Source organism: Vicugna pacos, chromosome 15 (genome assembly GCF_048564905.1).
Source record: "Vicugna pacos chromosome 15, VicPac4, whole genome shotgun sequence".
Classification (NCBI taxonomy): domain Eukaryota; kingdom Metazoa; phylum Chordata; class Mammalia; order Artiodactyla; family Camelidae; genus Vicugna; species Vicugna pacos.
In genome coordinates, this window is record NC_133001.1 from 31097111 (window position 1) to 31124878 (window position 27768).

Genomic DNA, 27768 nt, shown 5'->3' on the forward strand with positions numbered 1-27768 from the left:
AACATGCTGCAGGGAGCTTTAAATAATATGAATCTGAATATGTATTCCAAGCACTAGCTAATTATTATGCAACCACTGACAACTATAAATGGTCCAATTTCTTTTCCTCCTATTCAGCTGATTTCCCTTGAGGGGAAAAAAAAGATTACTATGGTATGAAGCTTTTCACCTATTGTTGAGTAAGAGGGACAATACAGGAGGGTATGTAATAAGCCAATTTTGGAGGAGTAATATAAACAAACAGCAGCCCAAACCCTGAATGCTGAATCCCTGTCAATTTACTGAGTTAATACTAAATAATTCCTTCCTAACATTACTAATTCACCTAAAATTCAAGTTCTACTTAGGAAGAGGATAAGAGAAAACATGTTAATAAAATAGAGCTTGAATGCATCATCTTGGCATTTCTTCAATGCTTTGGGAAAAAACCTCTACTGTGTTACTAGCAGTAAGATTAACTTGCTTCCTTAATCCAGTTTATAAGGCCCAAAGGAAAACTGCCACTGTTGTTTCAAGTGATGGACTCCCACGTGACTGTCACCTTGACAATAATCAACAAACCCATCAAAGGCGTCACCAACACAATACCCAAAGACATTTCTCTTTAAATTAATCTGCTTTTAATTTCTCACTAAATTAACAGATTAATTATGCAATGTTCCAAGGGACAATTTATACAGGATCTAAGTGGGAGATTAAAGCTCCTTAGAAGGATCCATGTTTTATCAATTCTCATTATATTTTAAAGGAAGTAGTTGGTGGCAAGAATTATCAGTCTCAACTATGAATAAATGAGGATGAAAGGTGGGTGTTAAGACTACCTGGTCAGTGTTTAACATTAAAAAATGCATCCATTCAGCAATTTTACTGGATATAAAGAGAAGAAATAGCTTCTGTCTGGAAGTAATGATCATAAATATAGGATGATCAGGTCCATACTTGAGCAGGCTAAAAACAGAATCTCGGCTGCACTCAAGACCAGGCTACTGGTACCGCTTTGCCGTCAGTCCTTGCTTTCAGATTATTCATGTGACTTACTTAAACAGAGATCATTAGTATGCATTAAAAACACAGAAAAAGAAAGCAACCTGAGAAATGCCCCAGAAGCCAGAAGGAATCAGACTCCACCCAGAGAGGGAGAGCATCTTCATGTCACTCAAACCTCCTGACTGAGCATGAGGCACATTTCCCTGGCTTCCTAAAGGGTGATTTACACCTCCTTGAGGTAAATCTGGAAAAAGTTACATTTTTGCAACTCATGACCCTCTTTCTAAAATGTTTTAGAAGTATTAGAAAACCTACAAAAAAAATCCCAAAATGAATTAAAATTCACAAAAATACCTCACATGGGCCTTCAAAATTGCTATCAAAGTAAAACTATCCACAGAATTTTCTCATAGGAATTAGGTATTTCTAAACAAGATACAAAACCCAAGTGCAATTAAAACAGAGAGAGAGAGAGATAAATTCAACTACTTAAAAAAAATCTGCTTGGGAAATACGTCATAAACAAAATCAAAGACAATATGGGGGAGCATCTGCATCACAGATCAAGAGTTAACTTTCTTAAAATATAAAAAGTTCCCACAAGTCAGTAAGACTTCTAATAGAAAACAGGCCTGGGGCAGAAACAGTTGACAAAAAAGGAAATACAAATGGTTTTCAAATATATACAAACATGTCTACCCCATTCAAAATGCAAGCTAATATAACTTACATGTCATCTGTCAACTAGTTAAGGGTTTCAGAGGTGGATAACACTGCTGACAAAGTTCTAGAGAAACAGGCACTTGTGGTAGGAGTGGTAAACTGGTCTTCTGAGGGCAACTGGGTAGTGACTATCAAAATTCAAAATGCATGTTGCTTGACCCAGATGTCTTACTTTTAGGGATCTATCCTGTAAACTACATGCACATTTCACACATCAGTCTAAAATGATATCTGTAGAAGAATATTTGTTGTAACATTACTTATAATAGAAAATGACTGCAAACAACCTAAAAACTTTTTTAAATAGGGGAACTGGCTCAAGTATAAAATAGATTATTATGCAGCTGATATAAAGGGAGGAAGCTCTTACTGTACTGGTATGGAATGGCTTCCAGCATATGTTAAGGAAGGCAGGCAGGGTGCAGAACAATGTAGACATTAACAATGGTACAAGAACAAAAATGCACCTACTCTGTTAGACACAAAGTCTCTAGATACTTAGACACTGATGACAATGGCTACCTCTGAAAAAGACAGGAATGAGAATGGCACTGACATTTGTAACTGCTTTTGTACCTTTAGGAAAATCTAAAGTATCCATTCAAAAACAAATTTTATCAAAATAATAAACTACCAAAATAAATAAGCCAAAAGTGTTTTCTCCTAATTGTAGAAATTAAATTTCCACAAAACTTTATAGGATTATTAGTAGTAACTTTTGCTGAGAAATCTCTGGAAAAACTCAAAATATTTAACAAATTTCTTCTGAATATGAGCCCTTGGGACACTTCTGAAGGTAAATTAGCATCTTCAAACTGAAAAAAGGGCTCCAGGTGTCTCTTGAAGTTCATACTGGGGAATGGTGCTGTCATTCAAGTCTGGTGTGTTATCAACTCAGAAACCACTTAATTACCCATGCAAGCTACAGAGCTGGCAGGTAACTCATTTGGATCCACTTCTCTGGGCACTTATGCTTCATCTATGGAATGCTGCTAACATACCTACTTCTACTTAACCTAAGTCTCTAGATCCTGAGTGTCGAATAGAAACCCTGTGCTCACCAGGCGCTGGGTGATTTTACAGACCTTTGACAAGTCACTCAGTAACAACGGAGAAATAACATTATCATAACATCATGGCTCTTTTACTGAGGGGAGGGGTGTCAAGGGGGAAAAGAGGCAGGCTGTCTGAATCGATACAACTATGCTGTTGGTCTGCAAATCTTGTCAAGGACATGGGACCTTTCTTTATGCAGTGCTTTGGCTTTTGGTCTAGCAATCCATTTTTAATAGGCATTATCTATGTGGTAGAACTGGCTCAGGCACTATACTGACGTTAGCAATTTCTAGCATGGATTTATACATTCATGTATAAAGGTATTATTATTAAATAGGTATTTGGGGATTCGGTTTTGAAAATCATATATATGTGTGTGTATATATATATATATATATACACACACACACATTTTGGTCATACTATATACTTATTTCAGTTTTTAAATTATTTTTTAATAGGAAATTTATTCCCATGACTCAAAATTGAAAAAGTTTAAAAGAATCAACAGTGGAAAGTCTCCTTCCCACCTCTTGGCCTCAGACTCCCAGTTTCCCTTCCCACAGATATTACTTCTTACATTTTCTTCGCGATACTTTATGGATATGCAAACAAGATTCTCCTGTCACTATACTATATTCCTTAATACTAGCTTCTTAATGAAAATAAAGGCCAGAGAGTGCTGCTGTAACAAGCAAAAAAAAAAAAATTCTTCTAAACAAGGATTAACTTGTAAGTCAAGAACTCAAGGCTGTGGTTATGCTCACCCTCTTGTAATTGAGAATGTATCTCCTCAGCTCCCCACTTCTTCACTCTTAGGCAGTCTGTCACCCCACAAACTCTGGCTATGATACTGGTTGTGATGGTGCTGCCAAGGCCAGAAGCCATGGAAGGGGTCAACTTCTACAGGACTTATAAGAAGAGTCTCAAGTTCACAGGGAAAACTATTTCCCTTTCCCAGTATTATGAAGAATTATTTTAAAAGCATTAATTGGAGATCCTGACCCATCAATATCTTTAGAATTACAAACTTTCACCTGACCTGAAAGTGCATTCATACTGCATCATACTGATTCTTAAATTTTTAGGGAGGGACAGGGTCACCACTACCTTTGAGAAACTAAGGAAAGTTTACTCAAAAATACAGCTTCACCCTCCCACTGGACCATAAACATGGTTGTGTACAGATACGTTATTATTAACACCTAACAAGCCAAGATCAAGGAATCTGCTAAAGAAGTTGTAAGGTACATAAAAGATGGGAGAAGATAATGCAAAAAGCAATTAGATGTTAGGAAGAATTCATTAGTTGCTTGCCAGTGGAGAAGGTACTGAGTAGGTGGCTGCTGAAATTTTTTAATTTTAAATTTCAAGGTAAAATTAAATTTCAAGGTAAAATTATTCTGAGAACCTGATTCTATATGTAACTTGACCAGTGAAGATAAATACAAAATAAAATATGCTCCTTGAATCGCATCACAACAAATGACTCTGTTCTTTTATCATTATAGCTATACGTTTGCAGAAATACCGGTAATTTAATCTTGACCCTTTTTCAGTACCGTGACCTTTCAATTGAGAAAAGTTTAAATGAGGTGACAGAAGAATATACTTCATTGAAGAACAACCGAAATAAGGATAATTTAGAAATTAACTGAGAAATTAACAGAGACTTAATGGGAAACAGGAGCTTCCTCAGAAGCCAATTTAGTTGGTGATGGTTTCTTTTCACAAAAGATGATCCTGAATCCTGACCAATTTTAATGGAAGAATTTCATTCATCTTCTTTCTCATACGTTTTATTATTCTTTATACTTACAAAACTATATAAGAAAGTATGTGTTTTAAATCAACTGAGCAGTTTAGATGGATATAAATATTTTCCAGTTTCTTAAAGTGGAAAGAAAGTGATAATAACATAAACCCATGAATTCAGAAATGCTAGCCAAAAAAAACCTCAATATACATCTAAGTTCTCAAATACACATGAGTCTAATGTAGCTAAATTTCCCCTACAAGGAATGAAGAGATTACTTCCAATTTCCACTCCCTTTACAAAGCAATTTTCTTCTTCTTGTAAAGCTTTTATCTGTAAGTTTTAAAGCCTTCCAACTGTTCTGCTGAAAATTATCTTTAGGAACAAAAAACGCTTTTGAATCATCATCACTCCTTCTACAGATACCCTCTTTAAATCAAAATGGAACATCTCATAATAAGAAATTTCTTATCTGACAGATAAAATATCTACTGAATGTCTTTAAGACTTCCTGTTAGGCCAGACAGCAAGTTTTCTCATCCTTTAGGGAAAAAAGCTGCATGGCTCTAACATGCCAACCAGGAATGTAACTAAAAGTAGCAAGACTAGAATCAGAGCTCACACACAGATTAGGGACACATTTAGGGGTACATGGTAATAACAACAACCTACAATTCACTGGTACATATGACCTTTGTCCTAACAACAAAAAAAAAAAACCCAAAAAACATAAGCAAGACTGAATGTGCTGAAAACGAGAGTAATAAAGTCATGTAAACATTATGTGGTAATATACTTGGTATATGATTTATGAAATGGAAACCAAATTGGACAAATAGAAGGAATGCTCAACCACAAATCTGGACACCAGCCTGTAAAAAGTAAATGTATATTTTCAGAAAATTTACCCAAAAGACTTTAAAATTCACTTATAATTTGCTAAATCTTCTAATTTCTTATGAAACACTGTGAATTTTGATAATGTCGTATAATTATAAAAGGTTTGAGGGAAACTGACAGGTTTACAAAGACATACAATTTCTCATTAGTGTAAACTGGCAAATTTTATTCTACCTTATAGGTAAAATTGCCTCCTCAATAAGGGTTTTTAGGCAGTTTCATCACAAAATCCCACTGGATAGGATCACTTCCCACCAATCTTTTGCTGAGCACTACTTTCTCATAAAGATTGCATAAGTTTCAACGTTTTCTTTTCAGGTTGGCATGATACAAATGGCAGCAGACAAAACAATGTTTAAAAAAAATAAATCAAATAAAAGGCTGTACACAAGAACTTATGTTTATTGCAAACAAAAACAAAAACAAAAACAAAAAAACAGAGAGAGAGAAAGGGAAAGAGGGAAATGGTCAGAAGCACAACATATAAGGTTAAGAATTTAAAAGCATCTTACATTCTGCCCTAATGGCAGCATAATTAATAGGAACAAACGGCCGTCTTGCTGCCTGCCGCAGCCGGAGGGTATTTTTGCAGACCTGACGAGCAAATTTTGTGAAATATGTAGTGTGAAGGAAGAAAGCTTGGCGGGTCTTCACTGCAGACTTGGGGCTCCCAGTGTTTCGGACCGGCATCCCCTGCATGGCCTGGCGAGACATGTGACTTCTAACGCGAGGGTCCTGCAAAATCAGACACCAACAAACATGTAAAGAACAGAAATTGTCAAATACAGTACTACTTGCATCCTCCTTAAAGTGCAATGTTTAAGTCTTTCACTGAAGAATATATAACTCAACATAAAGAGGATAGGATTTAAAAGTGTGTACTTTTGGGAAGGAGGTAGAAAGTAAAGAAGGAAACTGGGTAGAAGTAGCAGTGTTATGCGATTCTGTATTTTTTCCTTCTAAAGTGACCTTAACAATCCAAAATCACATTCACAATAGTCAAAAAAAATTGCCAGAGGGTTAATCAGACTACTTAAAAAAATACTAAAGGGGGTCCTTAAATCTTGTTAGCATTCAAAACGAACAGTCTCCATTTGGTGGACATAGATGCCTGATACCTGCCATCTATGAGAATTTTACCAAAATCTTGCTTTACTGTTGTTCACATCAATATTGAGCCCATGTCTTCTTGTCCCTCCTATGACAGCCCAGGGACAGAAAAAAATGCTCAGTTTGTATTTATTTTTTTATGCAATAAAATATACTTTCAACAGTACCTAAAGGTTGTAAACTGTTTTCAAAAAAGCAATTAAAACAAACATTTAATTTGTAAGCTCTCCACTTATGCTGTAACACCTCCCACATACATTATTCTTCTTTTGTCTGAGTAATCTCTCAAGACCAGTATTTAAAATACCTGAAAAAATTGGACTTGTCCCTGTCCCTCTCTCCAGACCCACCCTAAACATTTTGGTGCTGTTTAGCTATAATCTCTTTGATTGTTTTTAAGTTATCCTATATTGTACTTCTGGGTTTTCAAAGAGCGATCTAACCACTGAAACATACGACATTGCTCAACGTTAAAAAGGCTCACGTACCTCTGCAGCTGGGCTGGGAGATAACTTCTCCTCTTCTGACTGGGTGGGCATTTTCAAGCCTCCATATTTTTTCCAATAGAGCCAACAGGTTGCACATAATCTACACTGCATATTAGGTGGGCCCCAAGAATACCACTGATGCGACTGTGTAGCTAAAGATGGAAGAAAAACAAGAAGAAACAAAGAATGCCATATTATTTGTAACATCAACACACATATAATCAAATATCTCACAAATATTCCAAGGCCATCCTTAGTTTACGATGTTATTTTTCTTCTCCCAGTTTACCAGGCAAAGATGAGTCTCATAGGCGCATGTATTTTTCAAGGCAGAATTCATTAAGCCATTTATTTCTGTGTGTATCAAGTGCCTGTGGCCCCTATTAACAGTAATTAGAGGAAGTACCCTTATATGTTGTGCTACGGAAGGAGTTTTTGTTTGTTAATTTAAAATATCCTCTATTGCGTACATGTCTGAAAATAAGTTATCAGAAAAGTATTATTATGAGCCAATGGTTCAGAAACCACCTCAAGGTTTAAGGTGCTTAGAGGAGTCCCACTGATAAAGGCAGAAGTCTGACAGGAAGCGGTATGTTTTCCATTCCTTTATTTTAATCAATAGATAAAATAATTATTTTACTATTTCTCCCTTTAAAAACAGAATCCCTTTCCAGACTAGTCCCTATCAAATGAGCATGTGCAGCTGAGACCACAGCATGCTTACAAGGGTTGATAACTTGGTTGATTTATTCCTTAGTGAAACACTATAAACCTGTTTTATTTTGCTCTGCAGTTTAAATTACTGCTATATAACATTTAAAGTATTCCCTCAATGGATCTTAAGTTTAAGATAGAAAACACTGACACTAAACATTAAGTTAATGAAGTACATAAAAAATTATTATGATTCTCTAAGTCTGCCTTGGAATATTCTTCCCCTGATCTCTAAGTTACCTTCATCAGATCAAAATGTTCAAATAGCACATCAAGGTACCAACTAACACATTAACAAACCAATGTCAGAAAGAAAAAATATAGTGACCATTACAATCAAACTGCACTTGATTTATTGAAAATAATACTGGGCACCCATCATGTGTTATTCTTGGAGGACTCCTTGCAAATAGCAGCCTAAAACCTTTCCTCTTATAATTTAAAAAAAAGCTGATTTTTTTTTAAACACAAATTTTAAGAATCTTAACCTACTATATAGGACAGGGAATTACACTCAATTTCTTGTAATAAGATATAATGGAAAAGAATATGAAAATATATGTGTGTGTGTATGTTTATGCATAAACAAATTGCTTTGCTGTACACCTGAAACTAATGTTGTAAATCAACTACATTTCAATTAAAAAATTATAATTTAAAAATTAAAAAAGAAACCTAAATATTAGGCATGAACCTGGATTCTGAATATAAAATGCCACTTGTATTTAAATATACATTTTTACCCAAATAAATCATTACATGTCATTTTAATACGTCAATAAATGCCTTTCCCTTTACATAATTAACTCAAATTCAGTTAAAGAGTGACAAACAGAAAACACCAAATTCTATCTTTCTTTATATATAAAGATAGATCTTATATGTATGTTATATTAAGGTACATTTTTATGACAGACAAATAGATACACATAAAATAAATCTTATAAAATTAAAACTGCTTATTTGTCATGTACACATTAAAATAATGGAGTAACTATTTAAAGAGATATGTGAGACTATACTTAATGTGAAAGGAGTTTGTAAGTCAAAATTAAGCCACCATTTATAAGATTCTATTCATTTTCATTGAAATATAAGTGAACTTCAAAATCTAAGAATTCCCAATTCAAAAACAGTTATGATGTAATCGATGTAAAATTCTGACTAAAATAACCTGATTTTCCACAAAGTGTTTCCCTTTGTTCTCCCATGGTGCAGAAAATGGTTAGACATGTGCTATTTCTATGAAGACAATAATCTGTCTGGCTCACACCTTCCTTGGTTGCAGGAAAGATAATTATATGATTTGGTTTAAAAGCCTTTTCTAGTGGAGTATGGAGTCGAGTCACAAATGTTCTTTATCCCTATGTCCTTATGGCAGTAGGCTACCCCTCACCCCAAAGAGCTGCTGAGAGACAAAAACTGGGCAACAAGCAGACTTTTAATAAATATTAGAGTCCTTTCTTCTTCCACACGAGGCCACTTTGATTGGAAAGAAAGAGACGATCGTGTCACCAATGTCCAATTTAAGAGATTACATTGTTTTCTGAGGTTTTAAATAAATATTAAGAATGTACTGACTACCTAACAGTTCATCTCACCAACCCAATTTAACATCAAGGGCAGATATAATACTGCCAGTGTCTGTTGGGTTTTTACATGAATAAATAATGAAAAGCACACCAGGGCCCTGAGGCCAAAAGCAAGCATCACAGAACAGCATCTTCCAAACCGGTGCTCTGAGGAAACCTGGTCTGAGGACTATAAATAGCAGTGTATCCACACACCGGTCTTTCCCACAGAATTCTTTGGAGCCTTTAATTTGTTAAATATACTGAGAAACTCCAAAAGGAGGTTTGGTGTATTTTGTGGGACCACGGTTTGCACAAAGCTAATAACAACTCTCAACGCAGCTTAGCAAACACTGCTGTGGAATATTCAACAAACACAGGACATCACAGAAGCAAATCAAAGGAAACCCAATACCTAGATTCAGCATCCCAGCAGAAGGTGAGGAGGTGCATCTGCTCACTGAGGCTACGAATTCTCTGTGCAGGCCTCTGTGCCGCACTGAACCCTCACACCTCGCACCCCACAGGGGCAGCAGAGTCCCCTGCCCTTCACCCACTCCAGTCTCAAAGGAGGGAGAAAACTGCTCTGCTGGAGAAAACTTACCATAGCAGCTCTCACAGGCTCGCCCAAGGAGAGGATTCTGTGGCTGGAACGTGGTTCCCACGGCTCCATTCACAGCACCTGGTTTGCCATTGCTGGTGGATATCTGATTGGGATTTGGTTTGCTGCTTTCAATGAAATATAAAGTGAAGTGATAAAAATGACTTGTATAACAAAGCAAAAGGCTCTATATTTCATTACTGATCTATCTTAATTACACATAAATAAACATCTGAATGTTCGGTGAAAATGAAATACACTGGTAAGAGTAAAAATGAACCAAAAAATTAATCATTACAAACCAAGGCTATGTAAAAGCCAGACTCTTAAGCCCAACACTCACGAAATTAAATACAGCCATATCTCCTCTCCATCCAAAACAATTTCCTGAGGACACCCTCTGATGCTTTTTTGAAAGATATAAGTTATTAAGTTTTATCACTTATCATAAATTCTGCTGAGAAAATAAAATAACTTTTGGATCAAATAAATGAAGCCAAAGGCAGTGTGCTGTGTTTAGAGAAAACCACTGTCCCATTCCTGCTGCTGGTATGACAGCTGCTGACCCTACCCACTGGCTCTCAAGGGAACTGCACGAAAGCCACAAGCTCAACAGACACTGTGGATCAACAGGGTGTATCTCTAGAGGTGAGTCAGCATTTTGGGATACTGTGACCACTCGTGATTTCTATTATGTTTGAGTTTTTAATGAGGAATATTACATAACTTGAAATTAGAAAAACCAACACGTGTATTTTGAGCTATTTCCTTTTTTAGAGGAAAAAGGTAACATCTATCAGATTCCCCAGAGGCTACAATTCCTCAGAAACATGGAGCCTAGACTACCTTGGTATTTACTGTGCAAACATGGCTACCTTTTCCCCATCTAGGTCAGCTAACTCCGTTGCTTAAAAGTCATACCCAAGAATACTGCACAAGTATACATAACATTTCCTCAGTACACTCATAATTCATTCAACATATATTTATTCAGTGCCTAGTAAACCAAAGTGCCAACATCAAGGAACTTCCATTCTAGAGGAGCTTTCATGTCTATTTGCTGGGCAGAAAATAAGCAAGGTCAATTAGCAAATTATTTGTTAGAAACAAATACTGCTGAACGACTAAATGCAGACCACACCCTTTCTTCCTGTGGCTACTGAACTAATGGAGCTCACAACCTTCAAGACACTTGGAATTTCCCCACAGAGTAGGCTCATGAGTTTTCTTTTTCCTGTTTCTCATTCCCACGTTTACATTTACCGGTGAAAGCCTAATATGTAAATTTGGCCTGATGACAAATTAAGAATTCTTTCTGGTGCTGTTACTGTAACTGTTAGGTGACACCCCATCACCACCTCAGAAAGCATCACTTAGCCTCTGTGTGCACCGAGGGCCCCATTCTATAGACAGGGCTATTATTTACACTTCTAATCTGTGCCAGCAATGTATTTTGAAGACAAATTGATTTCAAAAACACATTTTAACCTAGACAGAATGAATTTCTCATTTTTCCAACAGTTTTCAGTTGGAAACGTACAAAATGAAAAGTCGTGATTTATAATGACTAAGAATTCCAGGGATATGTAAAAATATTTCTTATTTTTTAAACCTACTATATAGATAGAAATGATGGCCCCTTGAAGTCAAATGGCTGATAATGTCAAAAGACTTCCCCCAAATATGAAAATTTCTGTCATTTAACCCAGGGCTAAATACACGCATTGAAAAGGAGCTAATACGAACTTGCAGTTGAGCTGCCTGAAAAAAAGAATGAGAGTAAACATGACTTTAGTTATTCAATTGAATCTAGAATGTTGTTCGACTGAATAAAACACTGACCTTAATTCTAATCATCACAAAAGGAAAATGAGCGTGCAAAGACTGAATGTAGACATGTGAACCACTTAAAATGTTTTGTAAAACCAGGTACCTACAGATTAATTCTCAGGGGACAAATGGCTGATGTCAATGTGACCATCTGAATAAACTTTGACTGTAAGATAAATATATTTAAAAAAAACTTTTAAAGCTGCATTATATGAAACTGCCCTTCCTTTAGCTAATGCCCAAACTTTTCCTCTCTTCGTCTGTGCTCCAGATTCCACCCCTTCTGCCCTCTTGAGAACTTTGTACACTGATTCTCTTTCTTGGACCCTCCTCATTAACTTGTAAACATATTTCTCCTATTTAAAAAACTTTCATTACTGTATCCCAACTCACCCCTCAAAGCCAAGAACTCTCCCTCGGCTGCCTTTTCTGGCCAGTTATCTTGAGTTTCCAACCTTCACTGTCTGCAGTCCTCAGCACTACACTGAAGATCACCGACGACCTCTATGTTGCTAAATTCCCTGGCTAGTTTTCACTAGCATTTGATGCTGTTAACCTCTTTCCCTCCTGGAAACATACTTCTCCCTCAACTTGTGTGATAATGTACTCACCTGGTTACTATACTCTACCTGATACAGAAATACTAGATTTGGTCCAAGAAATACTCAAGTTTGGTCCAAAGCCTTTTTCCTCATTACTTCCTAAGAAATCTCATCCATAGTTTTAAGCACAATATTATATGTGGATGAAGCTCAAATCTGTACCTCTAGCCCATAACTTTCCCGAGTTTAAGACCAATATATCCAACAGCATATTCAACACCTCTTTTGGTGACCAGCAAAGCAATTCCCCTAGCTGTGCTAGCCAGAAACCTGGGACTCAACTTGACATCTCCCCTCTATCCCTCCATACAAGTCAGTCACCTCTAAGCAGCACACCATTTCCAGGCCACAGCTCTAGGTCCAACTTTCCTCTCCAAGAACTTCATTGTTGGCCTCCTTACAGCCACTCTCCCCTCCCCCATACCACTTTCTAAAATACAGCCAGTGATCATAAAGTATATACAAACTTGATCATGACACTTCCTTGTTTAAAATCCATTTCCGCTGTTCATCAGATGAGTAACTCCTGGCCCTTACCTACCATACTGGCCTCCCATGGCTCACCACTCTCTCTTCACACCAGCCCCACTGCCTTTCTCTCAGCTCCTTAACTATGTTCTGTCCCTTCCCATCTCATGATCCCTTTGGCCTGGAAAGCCTCTATCACATGGTTAATTCCTCCTCTTCCTCCTCGTCCAGAGTTCACGCAAACTCACCTCCTCAAGGAATCTTTCCTGACAGCATCAACTGAGAGTGGTCTCCTAGCATATGCACTCACAAAAGCTATTCCTCTCCAACACAGTACTCACCACACTGGGTGACTAGCTGTTTGGCTTGTCTCCCCCACAATAGAATGTAGGCTCCAGAAAGACAACCTGTCTTCTTAACTGAACAGTACTGAACAGAGTGCTTGCATACAGGAGACTGCAGACTCGAAAGAGTGACAGTATAAAACAATTCTTAATCTATTATTTGTCTTAAAATAATGTTTCAGAATTAATTCTTCAAAGAACTCAGATTCTTATCCAACTCAACAATACAGATTCATAACTTCTATTTACATATATTCTATTTACATATATGATTTATATTACCTTTAGAAAAAGTATCATTAGAAACTCCATCTCAATCTCTAAAAATCATTCACTTTCATCAGGGGTTGGCAGAGTAAATATTTTAAGCTTTGTGGGTATTATAATTTCAGTCACAACCACTGAATGCTGCCATTGTAGCACAAAAGGAGACTTAGTACATAAATGGATGAACATGGCTGTGTTCCAATAACACTTCATTTATAAAATCTGGTGGCAGGTCAGATTTGGTCTGCACACTGGTCCTTGACTTAGATCAAGACTCCAAAAGTCAATGTAAAACAGAATAGAAATAATTATCTGGGTTACTTGGTGAAAACTGGTCAAATGTACCTTTCCTTTGATGTGACAGACCTGCAAAGTATAAGAAAGCTGGTGTGCTTTTGAAAATCTAAGACACAGAAATCACGACAGATTTTCCCCCCCTTAACAGAGGCACCAGGATGGAACCCAGGACCTCGTGCACACCAAGCACACACTCTACCACTGAACTATATACTTCCCCTACTTCCACAACAATTTTTTCTTTGGAGGGTTGTTCTTTCAAAAATTAGTCAAATAAATTACGTAATTTACTAAAATACTAGAAACCACTCTGCAGAAGGGACATTACAGCTCTGAATAAAAATTATGGACTGTGTAAATTACATGTTTTCTGCCTTGAGATAAACGATTCGTAAGAAATACCACAATTCATTGTCCATGAGACTCCTACGTATAAAAATATGTATTACTGTATCAAAATTTAGCAATCAAAAGGCTAGGTATAAAACAAGTGTACTGAGCTCAAAAGGGGAAAAATCTTGAATCAATACACAGAACTCTGTAGTAAATTTCATTTTAATCAGCAAAGAACCTAGGATAGCACTACATACATTGTGCTCAATAAACTAAATTTTCTTGAACAAGTGAACTGTCAAAATCTAAAGACCTCAAACAAAGATAATTGATTTAATGAAAAGAAAACTGGCATTCATCTTGATATGACAATGATTTCTAACCTCAAAGGATAATAATGATAGAATGCTAGGCATCTGAAACAATCGAAGTCTGTTTATTACTTAACCAATATTTACAAAGTTTGGTTCTAATTGCTTTCCCTGACCTTTCCCAAGCAAATAATGTAAAATCCTCAATCAAATAAACAACATACCTCAAAAGAGCAATGCACACTAACCCAACAAAATACATTATACAATATAGAAGTTTCAAAAGATGTTAGCTTTCTGAAACATATTTGCTTCAAATAATAGTTTCATAGGTTAGTTTTCTAACACTTTCCCTGCAGCTTTGATATAAATATGGTACATGGTTTTTTCTTCTTGTCCTTTTGTTAGTCTACTTGGGGATACTCCCACTAACCATTTTTCTTTCTAAAAAATCATTGTAGTGGCATTATAATGGAAAGCAAACTGTGTTTTATAGTGGAAGAAAATAAGGTACATAAAGAAATTCAAATTTGGCTGAAACTGACCAAATGTACATATTTTGTTTCTGACAGAATTAATTCCAAGGCAAAAAATTTAAAAGATTTCCATTACTTACTAAGTTGGGATATACACTTGTTTCAGTTTACTCTCAGCTTCTGCTGCTTTTAGACGTTTCTAATTCAAAAGACAGATAAAATATTTTACACACAATGTCTAGTAATTATTACTAATTCGTTTTAAAAATCCACAAGAAAATAAAATACTAAAGCACAATTCAAAAATTGCCTTTTAAGATGAGCTTTTCTTTCATGTGTATATTCTTAAAGTGCAGTAATTTGAAAGAAAAGATACTAAAAATTCTGAGGTACAGAACTCCCAAGTATTAACAACATTTTAGACATAAATTTAAAAAGTAAAATAATGAACAACTCTATTATCCATTCTTCCATGAATGGATGAACAGATAAAGTAACCATTTTTACTTTTCAAATTTTGTTTCTATTTTGTTTCTTTTCTACCTTTCTGGGAGGAAAAAAACACAAATAATCTTTGCTTTTAGAAAATCATTCAGATGATTAGTTTCCAAAGTCCATGCAAAAGAAAGAGACTAACTAATCTAAGTCCAATTAAACAAGCATCTACCCTCAAGTGCTGGGAGATAGTCGGTGTACTTTAAAGCTTGGCTGAACTCATGTCACATTTTTAGGAACCAATTAAGAGCCAAATGCAAGGAAAGGAATGGGGAAAATTTTTATTATATGATCAAGTCCAGAGATTGAGCAACATAATAACAAATGCAAATAGGGAAGAAAAATAAGTATGGTAGACATCCAAAATTAAGACAGATCAGAATAGAAAGCATATAATGCAATCCTTCATTTTCTCAATGAGAAGGAAACAGAAATATTTAAGGATACAAAACTTTTAAAGAAGGAACTGGAATATTTGGAAATAATTTTCTCCAAACACATTTCAACCATCCATAATGCCATCATCTCCACCATCTGCAGGAAATCGTTTTACTCTGAATTACCCAGGCTCCCTGAGCACATGGTCTTCACAGCTACCTAAGATGTTTGAAATAAACACTTTTTGAATTATATATGGTGTTGATGCTAGAAATCTAACAAGCCATGGGTATCTATTCAATATTCACAGTCTCAACAACTCACTATGGTAATTTTTAAAGTGATCCTTCAATTGTATATTTATAGCATCCAATCACATACTTTGGAAAAATAATGTCTGTGTTAAATATATTTGCCCCTTTCTTTACTAGTTCTGACATGTGACCAGAAGAATATAAAAACAAGTACTGACTAAGGTCACTTCAGGAAATTGTACCTTTCTACAGAAGTAATATTACTCAAAACAGGTAACTGAGAGGATTACTCAATTTGGGACATTTGGGAAGCATTAAAAAAAATTAGTGATTCCCTGCTTTTAGAGAAATTTTTGGAGAAAAATTTATGTACAGTACCAAAGTATCAAACTGATAAAGACCAACTACCACAGTTAAGATCAAAGACTTAGGGGTGTACAGATATCACACATGAGGAGGTTTCAGAGGCTCTTTTACACATCTCAAGTCATTCCCGTCAAGAATACTCACAAAGAGATAAAGGACCAGGCACCTGCAAGGAAAACAGTACCTCTCTAGTGGTACCCTTCCCTGCCATCTTTTCAAAATATTTATCATAATGGACTCTGAAGAAAATATTAAGACTAAAATCTCAAAATAATAAAGATATGAAATCATGTAGTTTAAAATGGTCTAGAAAGGATAAAGCAAACAAATTAAACTCACCTGCTGCACGTATCTGTCAGTAGTTTTCCACATGTAATAATATTCAATGATGCTAGTCAACGATTTCCAAGGGAGCTGAAAAAATATTTAACATGATAATGAAAACAAGCTACTGTAGAAACTGTTTTCCTTTAAAATCACTTCTTTACAATAATGAGGCAAATATCCACATGGAAGATGCATTCTGAAAGAAATGTTTGAGAAAACTGAAATTACTTCTTAGTAAATGGTCCCCAAACAAGTTCTTCTCAGCTAGAGACAACACATTCCATCTCTCTCAACTCCATTTTGTTAAAAACAATAAGCCTTATGACTGATAATATTTCATGAGTTACTCAGAAAAGTTTTTCTCAGAGTATAGGTGGGGTTAAAGTACAACTTTTAGAAATGATATTTAAATAGATTGGGCCTGAGTTCTTTAACTTGCAAAGATGCCACCTACAACTAGATGTCATTTGGTCTCTGGCATATTTCTCATCCTTTTCAAAACTGCTCTATTTAGACCTATTTTGTTGTAAATAAAATGAAAACCTAAATCTCTGAAAAAGAACATAGCCGGGTGTAGTTCATATTAGAAAAATAGGAAGCCTGCCTTTGCTGTTTGCCATAATTATTCAAAAATGGACAAATGAGTCTCTACATATGAGACCCACAAATAAAGAATATATTCAGTATGTTCCCCTGCAACAGGAGATCTGTTAGTCATCCAAGATGCAAATCAGGGCAGATCAAAACTTCAAACAAAATGACTGGTGACATTCAGTTTTAGCTGCTGTGGCAGATTTTATGGGTAGATGACTCGGCACTCTGCCTCCCATCTAGCTTGCCCTAATGTACCACTGGGGTTAGAGAGTTAAAGCAGTACTTCCCAGACCGTGGCGCAGCTGGGGGTCTCTTTGTGACCCTCAAGGACAGCATCTATGCCATTCCTATCACCTCTGCATTTAACTCACCTGGTTGGCCTGAAGAGAAAATAAATGGAGTTTAGAAAAAGGCAATTATTTTAAGCTTAATTGGGTGGCAACTTCAACTAATGTGGTCTCCTTACAGGAACAGATTGTCACAGCTGGTATTTGGATTGCAGTTAAAGCAAATACAATTTTCTCCAATTTAACAAGCAATCTAATGGAGCTGAAAGTGAGGGATGGTGAAAGGAGCCAACCGCAGCAAAACCTCACAGGACAGTTACCGAACAGCCTCCTAGGGTTTTAAGCAAGCTAAGACCTCTTTATCTCCTAACTATTCTTCTTTGTGTGACACGCAATTTACCTGGAAGCCTGAGAAAAGAAAACCAAGCAATGGTGTAACCTGAGCCTCCCATGAGCCAGATTTCATCTAAGCCACAAAATCCTCTTCAGCTGTACTCAGACCACCACTCTTCCTCATCCAGGAGGAGTACGGGGCATGGTTCAGTGTCTCTACTCCTGAGGCAGTGGCATTTCTCCCTCAGCCCTCAGTCTGGTCTCATGGAAGTTCCACAGACATGTCAATTGCGGAGGAAAAACTCTGAATGTGGCAGATGGCTCTCCATGGTTATTATACTGCTGCAGCATTTCAGCCCAGAGCAGGAGTGATTCTGAAGCACAGTGAAGAAGGAAGAGCCTCCTGGAAGCCAGAACGTTTGAGTGGACATCTGCTTTTCTACTTTGAGTTGCAGGAGAGGTGCTAATCCATGCCCATCCGTGGACGATGGTTATTTACTTGTCACAACGATTGGGGAGTTGAAAGGAATCAGAGGACTTGTAACAATGAGGTTTAGAAAAGAGGTTTGTGGGACAGACATCTGAGGGTGGGCCTGAGCGTGAGTATATCTGAGCCCCCACGCTCACAAAGCCTCCTCTGTAGAGGAGGTTTCTCGTTCATCGGCTGGATAAGCTGGTTCTTCTTCATGTCTATCAGTCAGCCTCTTTCCCTAGCCACTCAAAGATTGCTCAAAGGACACCTATACAAAATGGACACAGAAGTAAGGAGACAGTTTATACATTTATGTCACCACATGGATGTCCTCTTAGCAAATCTGATCTGATTACTCTAAGTATCTAATCTGCAAGGAACACAGACACTGGGCCTCCAACATGGCATATTCCTGGTAACATGTCAGTTCAATTAGACTCAGCATCCTGGAATAACAGCTATCTGTTCTCATTGAATACACAATTGTTCTAGATATGATATGCCTTTTCTGCAATATCACACACAGACTTATTGCCACAGAACATGGCTCCTAACCCAGAGCTCAGAACCTCAGAAATGAAGGTTTAGGTCACCCCACTAGAACTCTGGTCAACCAAGATACCAAGGGAAAGGCAGGTAGGGGTCCTATTTTGAATGACAGCAAAGGCCTCAGAAGAGTTCTGCAAATGGAGAAAGGAAAATTAAAGGAGCTATCTTTATTCCTTTCCTTGCCCAGTGTAATTATTTACCTCCTGTATCCAATTCCCTTTCTATTTTCATATAAGGTCTGTTGGTGGTGGTTTTCTTACCTTTATAACTTAATGCAGAAAGTACAAGCTATAAAGACAGGGTTATGACTAAAACCAGAGGAGGAAATAGCATCAACCAGAGACAGATGTTGTGATATCAAGCCTCCCCATCGGAGGAAACAGTACCATATATTCGAATGATTCAAGGATAATTACTATTGTTCAAAAGTTGATGTATGGAAAAGAAGCATTACAGAAGGCAAGGATGGATGCTAAGCAGTCAAAGAAGCAAGTGGTGGCAGAAACTGTATATCCATTTCCAACCCACTTCTAGCTGACCTTCACTTTTCCCCAGATACTCCTGAACAAGGATCTGGACTAATGGGCCAGATTTAACCAAGCTGACAAACACGAGTGACATTTAGATATAAGTGAGCAACATGCGGATAAGGCTGCATGAGGGGAGACTGGATAGTTTGGCAAGAACAGAGCTGAGATACCATACTTTTCTGGGGCATCTGTGTTGATCTTTCTACCTCCATGTTTGACATCATGGATTCCAAGCAGCAGAGAGCACAGGGTTATCCACTGTTTCTGGAAGTGTAGCATCCAAACCTGGTTCTCTAGTCTTCCCAAAGATTTTATGAGAACCTAATATCCCATATGCTTTTTGGCTTAAATTAGATATAGTGAATTTGGTACTTAGCAACTAAGAACCCTGACTAATATAACCAAACCATCTATTCATTATTCTAAACTATATGAGGTTAAGTTTTTCTCACTTATAATCAAAAGCACTCTAATACAAAAACTGGTAACAAGTGGAGTGTTCTAAGACTAGATCCCAGATACGTGGCACTTACTGACAGTGTCAAGGTAGAACAGAGTCACGCAAGACTGGAGGCAGAGGCAGCAGATGCTGTGTGGGGTTCCTGCTGACAGAGATGCCGTTGCTGGTTAGATACTGCTCTTGGCTTCACAAATTCTGGATGTGAAGCATTAAAACGTGGATCCCTGGCCTTCCTGGAGCTCTGTTGGCCTTCTAATACCCCTTTAGACAATTTCTTTCTCCTGCAACTAGCTTACTCAAATGGATTCTGTTGTCTCTATGACTTGCTCAGTATCCTTTTTGACTTCCTTCTAGTTCACTTTCTTATACCACAAAGGCTAGAAATCTAAACGTTTTATCTCCCCAAGAATCCTCTGTGATTTATTTCTGCCAATCAGACGTGTGTGAATAAGACCAAAATTCACAAGTGATTAAGCAGGGATAGAGCAGATGGTGCACAAGGGATTCATTTTGCTGCAGCAGAAGTAGGAGGTGTAAATCTTTCTAGAGTCAACGGCTCTGCTAGAGGTCTCCTGATCTCAAAATCATGGTTAAAGAAGGGTGATCCTGGAGCAGAAGTTAACCCAGGAGCTTTTTAGTTTCCATATGGGGCAAAGGTAATCATCTGTGGAACCACTTCTGCGGGTGTTCTGTTCAAAACAGCTCCTATAATTTTGTTACCTGCAACTGAAGCCTAAATGACATAACAGGTAGGAAATACCCTTTGCTGAAAGGAGTTTCTATGGCGAAGGACTTCATTGTATGTAGAGAGGACTTCGCCAATTTGCACTTTGAATTTTCCAGATTCCTCTGCATTATGTCAGGTCCTGCTTAGGATGTAGAAATCCACAAGAGAATGTCTTTCCCACCCTAACAGTGAGAAAAAATCAGATATTTTGCAAAACTATACCAATACTTTACTCTATCAGAGAGCTAAAATTACAAGACAATAAACTGCACTAAATTCCCAAGTCACCCTGAGGAGAGACAGGACTCAAATTATTTTTACTTTGGCAAAGCATAAAAGAAACAGATGACCAATAAAAATGAAGGTAAGAACAGCAACAAAATTTACTAAATTTTATTAAAGGTCAACAGTGGGCTAGGACAACTGTTTAGCATCCATGGAAGCTCTAGACACAAGGGGAATCCAAATCTATTTGCCATAGATCTCTATCAGGTGTCTAGAAAGAAATGGACCAGAGCAAGAAACCTGAGGAATCCATTAGTGGTGATGAAAATGTGAATCTACACAAAGAAATGAAGAGGGGGCAAAAAGGGTAAATTTTTAAAAAATTAATAACAATAAATAAATAAATATTGGGGGGATCTCTTTAAAAGATTACTGATTATCTAAAGCAAGAAATAGTGATAATGTACTGTGGGATTTAGAACATGGGCAGAAATAAAATATATGACAATGAAAGCACAAGAATGGGAAGGAGGAGCTAAAAGTGTACTGTTTCATGGTTCTTATAATCTATGTGATTTAAGCAGTATTTGACTCAAAGGTAGAATATGGTATGTTAAAGATACGTGCAGTAAACCTGTCTTTTAAAAAAAGTTTAATAAACCACTAGTAGAGGTGAAATGGGAATCATAAAGAGAGAAAAAAAGGAGAAAGAACAAAGAACAGTGGGATAAATGGAAAATTCGCATAAGATGGTGGATTTAAACTGATAATTATTATATTACTGGTAGTTATATTAAAGGTAAGTGGTCTAAACACTCCTCATAAAAGGCAGAGATGGTCAGATTGGTTAAAAAAATAATAATCTAACTGTACCCTGTTTACAAAAAGCCCACTCTGGACATAAATAAAAGTAAAAGGATGGAAACAAGAAATACCTGGAAACAAAATAAATCTGGAGTGGGAATTAGTAGGAGAAAAAGTAGACTTCACCACAAGGTATATTAGCAGGGATACAGAAACATGATGTAAAGAAAAAAGGGTCAATTCATATGAAACGTTAACAATCTTAAATGTGTATGTAACTAATAACAGAGATTCAACATATTTAAAGCAAAAACCTAATACAATTGAAAAGAAAAATAGAAAAATCCACAATTATAGGTAGAGACTTCTATTACATCGCTCTTTCAAGAAGTAATATAACAAGTGGCCAGAAAAATCAGTAAGGCTCCAGAAGACTTGAACACTATGGGTAAACTTGACCTAAGGAACATTTACAGGACATCCTACCTAACAGCAAAATATCTATTCTTTCAAGAACACACGGTGCATTCACCATAATAAACCATATACTGGGTCAAAATCAATCAAATCTCTAAAATGTAAAATTTGTGGCTTTGGGGTTATGTTTTCTAAATACAGCAGAATTAACCTGGAAGTCATAACAGAAAAATATATGGGGGAAACCCACAAATATGGGAAACTTACTTCTAAATAATCCATGGGTCAAAAAAGAAATCATAGGGAAAAATGAAAAAAATACTCTGAAGGAATGAAAACAAAACTTATTATACTCTGTCAGATGAAGCTATATAAAGCAGTGCACAAGGAAACTGCCACACTCCCTTTCCTCCATCAGGTGTCCAGCAGGAAGAACTTGGACAGGGCAAGAGAACTAAGAAAGTGCCCACTGGTGGTGATGTGGGTGTGCACAATGGTGATCAGCTACCACAGGGGGACCAGGCCGAAAACCCCTTGCTTCCCAGATCCTTCTCTTACATCCTCCTTTCATATGAAGCAAAAGTGTCTGCCATCTGAAAGGGACTAGAAACCATCTCACCCCAAGTCCCAGGCAAAGTGCAGTGGTCAATGGAGGGGGACTGGAAATTAGCTCACATCCAAGAACCCCTGCGAATAAAAGGCTACACAAGACAGAGACTGGCTGCCACAAGAGAGCTGGAGGAAGAGCAGAAATGCTGTGGGAGCTCCAGCCCTGAGACTCAGGCACACAAAGCCTGCCCAAGACTGGGCTAAAACAGCACAACTAAGAAACCCCCTGTGCCCTCACACCATGAACCTGCAACACCATTCTACCACTAGGGGAAGGGCAAAAATGTGGGGAGAGGCTCTGTAGTGCAAGGCCTGCTGAGGCTGGTAGGGGAACACTGAAAAACCCCTCTGCTATCCGAGTCCCACATTAAGCATAGACTTAGAAGTCTGTTCACCCCTTCAGTGAGGGAAGGACCCGCCCTTCAAAACAGTGCAGGATGGCTAGACATACAACATACGACACTGGAGACAAAACAGATGAGGCTGACAGCAGCTTATTAGTCACATATACTTGCAGTCCTGGAGAAGAGGACACTGCACACCATGTAAGGCTGCACGGGAATTGCACTTGAGAAAAGTGAGCCGGCAGGAGCAGTGGAAGTGAGGCTTTGTGTAACGAGGAGAGCTGTGCCCTCATTCTGGAAGAAAGTCCCCACAGCAGGATGTGATTGGCTTGTTTCAATAACTCTGCATGCTGGCAGGGTAGTGAAACTCATTAGGTTGAAGACTGGGTAGGGTGCTAGATGAAGTAACCAGGTCGGGTGAGTTTTCTGCTAGGTGAGGGGCATATCTGGCAAGAATGGAGAAACTCAGTTAAGCTTCTGGGGCCCTGTGAGGTTCAAAGATGTAGGAGTACATGAAATAGTAGGCCTTCCAACACAGTGGTGTATTGAAGGTAACCAGAACAACAAGGAAATCCAAATCTGGCCAGCTACAGACTATATTAACACAATGTTATATTAATATAATATAACAAAGGCTCTAGTTGAAAAGGCAAAATAGAAGGAGAATTTAAACAGTGATAATAAGCATAAAATATGAATGTGAGAAAAATATGCTATCATATTTACAGAATTCTCACAGCAGGGGACTCTGTGGCGTGGATCTCAGCAGCCTGCTCTGCAGAGGGAACTGGCAGCTTCTGCCCCCGAGGTAATTCAGAGCCACTGCTGCTACTGGCCTCCTGGAGAGGGAGATGCTGCTGTGTCCGCATCCCAGGACAGGGCTGCCAGCCCTCAGCTCCCACTCCATGCACACTCCAGACCCCAGAGCTGCACGTGTGCTCACATCGCAGGAACCAGAGCCACTGACACTGTGGGCTAGCCAGCAAACTAAGCTCCAGGCCTGTGAGCACACATATTCCACTCCTGGCTCTGGGACACATCCGAGCATGTTCACATCTCAGGCACTACTTGCTACCATGAGGGCACTCCAAAGCCACATCCAGCACCAAGAGGGATCCTTTTGCCCAAGACATACCTTGTGGGAGTTCAGGAGGTCTGCAGCAACCTTTGCCACTGAAGACCCCAACAGCCCTCAGTGCTACTGTAGACACACACAGCCTTGGTTGCTGAGGACCCCTGCAATCTTTACCAACACTGACCTCAGCTGATAAAGCTGAATGTGCGCTATGCCAATGGGTCTCCCTAGGGGCTAGAACCATCATCACACCTCACTCACCTGGTACCCTTGCACCTACCTGCAGATGACTGCTCAATCAAATGGACAGAATTAACAAAAGGCTATGAGAAACATGAAAAATTAAGAAAACATGACACCCTCACAGGAACATAGTAACTTTCCAGGAACTGATCCTAAAGAAATAGAGATCTAGGATTTGCCTCACAAAGAATTCAGAAGAATTATTTTAAGAAAGCTGAGTGAGCTGCAAGAAAATATGGATAGAGAAGTCAACAAAATCAGAAAAACAGCATACAAACAAGTTCAACAGACAGAGAAATCATTTTTAAAAAACCCAAACTCTAAAGCTGAAGGATATAATGAATCTAATGAAAAATACAATACAGGACATCAACAACAGACTTGATCAAGCAGAAATATCTGTGAACTCAAAGACAGGTCATTAGAAATTACCCAGTCAGAGGAGGGAAAAATGAAAAGAGTGATTCCAATTAGCAGAAGGAAGGAAACAATAAAGATCAAAGAAGAAATAAAGAAGTAGAAACGAGAAAACCAATAGAAAAGATCTATGAACTAAGAGTTGATTTTTTGAAAAGAGAAACAAAATTGACAAACCATTAGCTAAACTAAGAAGAGAGAAGACCAAAATAAAATAAGAAGTGAAAGAGGAGACGTTACAAATGAGACCACAGAAATATAAAGGATCATAAAAGACTGCTATGAACAATTACACATAAACAAATTGGATAATCTAGGGAAAAAATGGATAAATTCCTAGAAACATACAACCTGAATCCTGGAGAAACAGAAAATGTGAATGACCTATAACTAGTCAGGAGACTGAATCAAAAACCTTCCAACCAAGAAAAGCTCAGGACTAGATGGCTTCACCAAACATTTAAAGAATTAATGCCAATTCTTCTCTATATCCTCACCAACATGTTATCTCTCTCTCTCTCTATTTTAAAATAATAGTCAAGCCAACAGGTATGAGACAATATCACACTGTGGTTTTGATTTGTATTTCCCTGATGACTAGTGATGCTGAACACTTTTTCATATACCTGCTTTTCACCAGTGAGTATGGTATTAGCCGTTGGCTTGTCATACATGGTCTGTAGATTTTAGTATTACTTTACAAGTACAGGGTGGTGGAGGGGAGAGATAATAAGTTTAAAAACACCACAAACTACACAAAACACAAACTCTTTGAACAGCCAGGCTCGTGATGTTCTACCTTCTTTAAGGTTTTTGACACTGGTGGCCAATTCCAGTCTCCAAAATACAACAAATCTAATGTGGATTAGCTCACTGACAAGCATTTTAACCACTTCAGGAAAACTAATATACATCATGCCACAAATTTACAAGAATTCTGTTAGACCATGAAGGCATTATTGCTGCTATATTAATTTTCACACAGTTATTTATCTCCTATCAATGCCCACCTCTATGTCTAAGAACACTGCACCAAGCTACTTTCAGAGTTACTTCCTAGTCCTGTATTAAGTGCCCAGGAGTGCTGTCTACAAGTTTCACAGCTAGTGTATAGATGTCAATCTGCTGTTTTCTCCCTTTACACCCCAGAGGTCCAGCTGAAATGCCAGTTAACTCCATGAATCCACTCCTGAGTTGACAGGCAAAACTAACAGTTCCCTTCCCACTACTCCCATAATACTTGTTCTTCCTACCAATAGAAATCATTACATTATATTTCACTTGAGGGCATATCTTTCTCTCTCTTGATCTTGACTATGAAACCATTTCTTGAAGAAGGACCACATTCAGCTTCTGTTGCATGTCTAGTGTGTACCTGAGGGCCTGGTATGTTGCAGATACTCAGTAAACAACTGATGAGTTGAACTGAGTTCAGAATGATTACTAGGACATAAAATAAACATGTCTGACAGTGCAGGGAAAAGCAGTTTCACTCCAGCGTTTTGTTTCTGCAGTTTCTATTTAGTGGTGTAACTATATTATATTAATAACATTGCACTGGTGTCTTATTCTGACCATCTGAAGCTAAATGCCACGAATGCATTTTAAATTCTCAGCTGCACATCCTATAAACTGAAACCATGACATATAACAATCTGGGTAACGAGTGAAGTTTTGCCAGAACAAATGCTAGTAACACTAACAGCTTTAATTATCATGTTTGAGATTTAATTGATCAACCTCTATCGGTAAGTAACAATTTTCCTTCAGAAATAATTCAAAGAAGGTACAGCAACATAAAAGGCAGGAGATTAGCTTACATTAAATACTTCATATTTAAAAAGCATTTTCATAATTTAAAAAAAAAGGAATGACTGCTATTGAAAGCTATTTATGAACTTCTCAAATAGAAATTTCCCCATTTCAAAGAGATTGAGAGCTTAATTGAGTTCAATTCCATAAATACAAAGACAAAGGAAGTACATAAAAGTAGACAAGATTACCTGGTATTTAAAATGCAAGATACTGCGTATCATTAAGAGGAGTCAGAGATCCAAAACCCATAAAGCAAATTCTCCTACTCTGCTTGGTACAGGTGGTTTCTATGTTAGAGGTCTGTATCAAATTCAGGCTCAATGATTAGTAAGACAACTAGAAAAATGCTGAAGGGTCTAAAGGAGAGCAACAAGCTTAAAAAGCAGAGGTAAGAAATATTTAGTGCAAATGGTTAGAAAAGCTGTGCATATTTTAAACTTGGAACTCAGAGAGAGGTGAAGAGGATGAATTCATACTGCCAAAGTTTACAGCAAGAACTCAGGGCCTCCTGACCCTGGGTCTTACTCACAATTACTTCTCAGGACAAATGACAATTCCTCCCTCCACAAGACTGGCCTTCATTCTATGTTGAGCAGATAAAAATTACTAAGTCACAGGCTTGGCAGATGAATAGTCTAAGGTTTACAAATTTTTAAAACAGAAAATATTCCCATCCCATTTTATTTAATTCACAATTTTCTACTCACAAAGTCTTGGCGTATGTCGTTGAAATCTTTGCCATATTTTTCCAGTGCCTCTTCAAATAAACTAGCTTCAGAGGCCGACCATTCTTCCATTTCATCTCTGCATAAAACGGGTCCCCCAAGTGGTACTAAGACACTAATTGCGCTGCTCAGATCATAGCTGTGCCTATACAACGTATCCATAGCATGAAACTAAAGAAAACAAACAAAATGGAAAAGATCAGCCAGAAATGCCACCTTGCTAGATTATTTGAGAACAGAAATAGTAAAATGCATGATACACTTAATTAACAGCAATATACTTAGTATTTATTTTTAAGTAACAAAATTAGGAAAAAGTTAAACAGATTACTTATTTAAAATATCATGTATTGCTTTTATGAAAATGTTGATTTCTACCTTTAAAGGTGCGTATTTTAAAAAATGCATTCATTAGTTACAGCAACCTAATCACGAAGATCTAGGACCTCCAGGTATTAAAATGAGAACCCAGTAAATTTCACCATCTT

At 37.5% G+C, this 27768-nt stretch overlaps 1 protein-coding gene across 11 annotated transcripts in view; it reads right to left on the reverse strand.

Annotated features, from left to right (window-relative positions):
- Nucleotides 1-27768, reverse strand: part of MTA3 (metastasis associated 1 family member 3) — a 168115-nt gene that overhangs the window by 14432 nt on the left and 125915 nt on the right. For 7 of the 11 annotated variants that reach the window (XR_001459810.3, XM_006211454.4, XM_031685024.2 and 4 more), the window contains 6 exons: nt 27263-27451; nt 16667-16741; nt 14975-15033; nt 9910-10034; nt 7021-7172; nt 5935-6157 (listed from right to left, as the gene is read on the reverse strand). Coding sequence is in view for 9 of the 11 variants with exons in the window: in XM_006211454.4 (XP_006211516.2) it covers nt 5935-6157; nt 7021-7172; nt 9910-10034; nt 14975-15033; nt 16667-16741; nt 27263-27451 (823 nt within the window). In the remaining 2 variants the exon portion in view is untranslated. Of the gene's footprint in view, nt 1-5804; nt 6158-7020; nt 7173-9909; nt 10035-14974; nt 15034-16666; nt 16742-27262; nt 27452-27768 lie in introns of those variants that run through there. The other 4 variants (XR_012059083.1, XM_006211455.4, XM_072937816.1 and 1 more) reach the window with 2 other exon arrangements.